The 6000-nt window shown below is 43.0% G+C and overlaps 1 protein-coding gene across 1 annotated transcript in view; it reads right to left on the bottom strand.

Annotated features, from left to right (window-relative positions):
* Positions 1 to 5760, bottom strand: part of SLC25A33 (solute carrier family 25 member 33) — a 28264-nt gene extending 22504 nt beyond the window's left edge. Inside the window, exon 1 of the mRNA XM_074377481.1 lies at positions 5486 to 5760. Within this exon, the coding sequence (XP_074233582.1) occupies positions 5486 to 5541 (56 nt within the window). The 5' untranslated portion in view covers positions 5542 to 5760. The remainder of the gene's footprint in view (positions 1 to 5485) is intronic.
* Positions 5761 to 6000: the final 240 nt, after the last annotated feature.

The raw sequence follows: 6000 nt of genomic DNA on the forward strand, positions 1-6000 counted from the left end.
ATTTTTTACTACTTACAACTGAAAGCCTCCTAATGAGCCTAGTCAACAAAAAAATTCACACCCAAGCTTTCCAAGAAAGTACTTAAAGGGTTTAACTATTATCAGTAATCTTCCAAAATGCAGATGGGACTTGTGCTTCTAGTGGGTTATGTTTCTAACAGCTATGAGGAAATCCCCTGGATATTAATTTAATTTCGCTCCTAAAATACTGCTCTAGTCAGTGATGCCAAAGTTCAGAGAACTCTCTGTGGGATATTCCATTCAGCAAAGCCATCCAAAAGGTCTGACTAGGGTAGCAGAAAGGCCACGAAGAGCAGTTAAATCACACGTGTCTCAGAGCGGTCACAAGAAATAGTAACTCTCTGAAGTCTATTTACTTAATTTTCTAAAGAAATCTGTTACTGGTATTTTCCTGCACCTCTCCCCTTTTACTACTTTTTTTCTTTTTTTGATAAAAATGTCCCTCCCCTCATTCTCTATCCTTCCTGCTGAGAAACGAAGTCTTGTGTTTATGACATAAAGATGTATTTAGTACAGCACAGGGAACCATACTCAATATCTTGTAACCTACAGTGAAGAATATGAGAACAAATGTATGTTCCTATGTGACTGAACTATTGTGCTGTACACCAGAAACTGACACAACACTGTAAACTGACTATACTTCAATAAAAATATATTAAAAAAAAAAGATGTATTTAGCTGTTTATCTTTGCCCACATAGGCCTTGCTTGCTTTTTCTGTCCATGAATTAGGCTCCTGTCTTCCAGTTTATAGCAGAACAAAGCTGGACAATTATTACTATAGTGTGTGTGTGTATATATATATATATAATATATATATATATATATGTACGTGTGTGTGTATATATATATATACACACACACTGATTTTTCTACTATTTTCATGTGATCGGAGACAAAAATGTTAAATTATGCACAAAATACTTTACCTTCTAACTCCGAGTTTCAAGCAAGAAGAAGAATTTTTAAAACCAGATGTTTTTAACAAGAACCTCTATTTTCTATACATCCACTCACTCATTTTAGACACTGAAGCCAAAACCAAGATGCTCTTTATTACAATTTGCTAACCCAACTGATAAAAAACTGGTTTCCAGACTCACAGTTTATACACAGCTACAATATGGATTCTACTAACTAACACTAATGCCAGACACCCTGTAATCCCAATCTTTGGAGCTTTTGGTAATTTCCCCTTTTTATCTGCTACCTCTGTCTTCACTACTTCTAAAAAACTAGTGCCTCTTTATACATAATTTTCTGGAATGTTTTATTTGAGTATGTAGCATAAGGCTTAGAAGATTTTGATTATGCAAATTCTGTATTCACTTGATAAAAGCAAAATGCGTTTTTTGATGCAGCTAACCATCCTTTAGATGCTGTTTTCTGTAATTCTACCTCATTTAGAAAAAAAAATTGAAATAGCACCCTGAATAAAAAAACTCTACAGGATTTTCTGAACCTGAAGAGAATCAGTATCTTTCACAAATACACAAATCCAAAATAATGTTACTTTATGCCAACACAATTTCAGCAAATCCTACTACAGAACCATGTTCCTAATTCACAAATAAAGTACCGTTTTTCTTTATCTGGGACAATTCAACAGGCCACATCAATCCATACCTCTAGGTAAGATGCACAGTATCTTTTATTCTTTTAGTTAATCATTAAATGAGTATGGATGAAGTAATTCTGACACATGGGGAACTGTAACTGGGATGCACCAGTGAAGAAAGCAGACATGGGTGCTACCCACATGAAGCTTCAATTCTAGCAGGAATCTTTCAAACACAACACACTTAAAAAAATGTTTGTCACCTATATGAAATACACTGGGCAAAATCAATTTATATCCTTCATATACTCATATAACTAAGCATTATCTAAAATATATGTGCACACTATATGTCTTATCAAAACTTCCTTAAGCATTTCAATTAAGTCTTGCATCTTCTCCAAATAATTCCTAGCAAATACATTAACATGTGTCTAACACTTCAAAAGTAACCATTAGCTGACACAGATTAAATTTGTAGGGACAAGCACAGGACAGGAGTATACCAGGTGACAGCTGTCCATAAAGGGGAGAAATACTGAATTGTGAACACTTACCTTAGACTGTATATTTTAAAACCTTAAAGACATACCATATTCCTATTAAAATACACTTTAAAGGCTACATACGTATATTTAATGACAGAAGAAAACATCATGCCATAAAAATAAGAGCCAAAGCCCATAATCCAGGCCATCCACCTCTAAATCTAAGGACAGCTTAGTACAGCTATTTCAGGGGCTGAGTATTCTCCTGAACCGCCACCTGCCACGCTGCTGCTTGTTCAGCAGGTGAAGGGCATCACTGCCACTACATGGACAACCAGAACCCCCAAGTCATTTCATAGGGAAAGTTCAAGAGATTTTTCTCAACAGACATGAAGCCTAGACACTTTGGAGTTTCTCTTAAAGAGATGGTTTAAACAGTAGAAAAGGAATAATAGGTTTTGCTATGTAGCAACAATGAAATTTGTTTGAGTAAGTTTTTTGCTTCGACAACAATACTATACAGATTTTGGGATAGGAGGGAAGAAAGCAGAAAACAGTAGAATCCTTAAAGTTACTAAAAATAACATCAAATGAATGAGGTCTGCTCATAAAGAAGCAACCCACCCTAAGAGGTGGCTTATAAATGTGTTGGTAGGTATCAAAAGCCTTAAAAATGTGTTTTCACTCAGCAATAGTACTTCTTACAGTTTATCCTAAAGAAACAATCAGATGACCGCACATGTACACATAAGGATGTCCAGTTTATACTAGCAAAAAATTGACAATGAGAAATTAGAAAGAAATTAGGTAATCAGAATAAATTAGGTAGCCCAGTCATAAATGACTATAGTATCCTCACTGAATTCCAGTCACTGGGCTTGGAAACTGTTTGCCTTCTTCACTGCAACCACTGAACAGTAAAGACTCATTCAGGGTATACTCTGAGAATCCACTACCATGCTGCCATCAAAACTCAGCATATTCCTAAGAAGGAAGCAACATAAAGAATGAGACTATTTAAAAATTAACTATGACATTACACTTGGTACACATACAAAACACGCATGGATCTTATTCTAAAGTGCTTATTTCTAGGTGTTGGCTTGTGGGTGATTTCTCCTTCAGTTCTCTTCTTTCTTAAAGAGCAACACTATATTTAAAAGATGACTATTACAGGTTAACTTAGGGGCATTTTCACCTTTGCAAAGAACCCACGACACCGCTTTAAAAAAATTTAAGAAATTTAAAAGACTGTGAGTTGTTCTGGGTATAGTTTTTATTTTCCAAGATCTAAAATTAATTTTCAACTATTCATAGTCCTGTCATACCTGATAAAAATATGCATTCAGTATCATTAATTAGTGTAGCTTTAAACTTGTTTGATGTTGGTTTCCAACGGCTATTCAATAAACAGGAGAAATGTGACAGAGCCCCCGATAAAAAGCAAGGGTTCTGATTTCTTTTCAAAGGATGCAAACTTAGTTCTCTGGAAAGATGCCAGCTTAAAACAGCGGAAGCCAGTTACTTAGAGCAAAGCAGCAGTCTTCCACCAGACAGGGTGGGACCGCTGCACGATATACCCATTCAATACTTAGCTCCTTTAACGTTATTCCCTAAAAGAAATGGAAGTAATATATTCTAGTGGGAATGAGTCAAAATCCAATTGGTTACTCTGAAAGCATCCTTTTCAAAGATTTATCTCCTTTTTTGAATACCTGCAAGTAATCCTGAACTGCTGCTAATGAAGGAACTGAAATCTATTAAACACAACGGCTTCAGGCACTCTCGTAATAAACTCCACGTTTTAATCAGTCCAGACGAGCTGTGACGGCCACTGCAGTTTTCCTCCATCACAGAGTAAGAGGCTGGTGCTCCGGGAGGAGAATCAGCAGCCAGAGGGCACTGTGAAGGGCGTGCGGGAGATTCACATAGACACGGCCATCAATTACGCAGCAAGCCTCACCAGGGCTGCTCCAGAGCAGGTAACTCTCCCAGTTTGGAATAATTTTTTTTTTAAAGACCACCTTGCTAAATACAGTAAATCTAAGTTGCTGAGTATAAAATTAGTGAAAAAAATTTTTTCTTCTTGGCTTGAAAAATAACTTTAATTACAAGGCCAGCTTGTTTTAAAATTCCCCAAAATGACAAATTAATATACTGTCTTGATTTAGGAATCCCCCTCCCCAAACCCTGTTAGTCTCAAAGTAAATATTAATGCGGAGGTGAAGCTAAAGACAGAAAAGGAATGACAGGAAGAGATGAATGAGAAATCCTTCCTATGTATGAGGAATAACCAAAATTTTTTGGACCTAGAAACAAAGTAATTGTGTGACCAACTATAATAAGAAGTACAAAGAGTTCAGGAACACTTTCATCATAGTCATTTTTGCAGATAAATTCTCAACTGTTACTTGTTTGTAATAAGGAACATACCTGGGTAGCAACTAAAGTACTGAGCTGCAACTAAAATACTCATATCAAAATAATAATCCAGAATAAATTCTACTGTGTGCAGAATGTCCTACACTTAAAAATTGCTGTGGCAGGCCTCTGAGGTCCTCAAATAAGACTCCAAACGGACCCAAAGTCACCGGCTGTATTAAAAGGAAAAAAAAATTACTAATACTAAAATACACTTCAACTTCTATTTCCTAGAAAAACAAACAAACAAACTCAAAACACCAGCTCCCTTCTTAAACCCCTATCACCCAACCTCCTTAAAAACACGTTGCCTCCACTGAAAAAGATAAGGCGACGATCAAACTAATGAAGCTTTCAAAACAGGGCACATTTTAGAATTATGCTGCTTCTGACGCTGGACGCTTCGACCAGCAGGTGAGAAGCATTTCAGTGCACCTCCCTGACCTCACTTTGTCCCGATGTCCCCATGAGCCCTCCCACAGGTTGCTGATCCCACGGTTCACGAGCACTTTCCAGGCCCCACAGATGCCCAACGGCTACAGCCCTCTTCACCGTCTAAACTCGTCCCTGCGCTACCCTGAGGAACTCCGGGGCCAAACCGAGCACCCACAAGGCTGCCCAGGGCCTTCGGGAAAAGGCCCTGGAGATGAATCCAGGCAGACAGACAGTAGGTGCAGCGTGGCCCGGCAGGACCGCCCCCAAGTGACAGTAGTCAGACTGGCCACTAATTGAAAGGAGAAAAAGCTGGAGACTCCGTGGGAAGGGGGATGGGCGTGGGAGCGCGGCGGGCGCTAGGTAAAATCACCCTCGGGGGTGCGGCCGGGAGGGTGGGAAAGGGCCCGCGTCCCCGCGCCCCCGGGCCTCCCCACCGCGCCGACGCCGGGAGTTCCTTCTCCGGGAAACGGCGCTTCAGCCCAGGGAAGGCCGGTGACTAGCCCGGGCGCACCGAGGGCGCGGGCGGGGCCGAGGGCGAGGGGCCGGGCCGGGACACTCACCCGCCGGCGAAGAGGTGGAGCAGCGTGTTCTCCTTCTGCTGAGTGCCCGTCGCCATGGCCGCGCCGGCTCCGAGGCCCGCCGCCGCCGCCGCCGGGTGCAGGCCGCTCCAGGCGACTCCACGGATGCGCGAGGCGGCCGCTCCGCTCGCCCCGGGGCCCTCAGGCGGCCGCCGGCGCCGCCTCCATGCGCGCGCGCCCCCACGACCGGCTACCTCGGCCCGCGCCCTGCGCCGCGTGGCCGCCGGCGCCTCACCGGCCTCTGCGGCGCGAGCCCGGCAGCCAGCGGGAGCCCGGCGCGCGGCCGTCACGTGCGGGGGCCGGGCCGTAACGTCACCCGGCGGCGCGGGCCCGGGGCGGTGCGCGGCGGGGGTGTGGGCCCGGATTCCGCGCTCCCATTGGCCGGCGGTAGGACGTGGGCGGGGCGACTGCACCGCTTGGGGTGGGGGCCGGCCTGAGCCAATGCCCGTGGAGTGGGAACCGGCTGAGGCTGCCCGGTCCCTGGAGAAACTGGGCTT

The sequence above is a fragment of the Camelus bactrianus genome, chromosome 13 (assembly GCF_048773025.1).
Source record: "Camelus bactrianus isolate YW-2024 breed Bactrian camel chromosome 13, ASM4877302v1, whole genome shotgun sequence".
NCBI lineage: Eukaryota > Metazoa > Chordata > Mammalia > Artiodactyla > Camelidae > Camelus > Camelus bactrianus.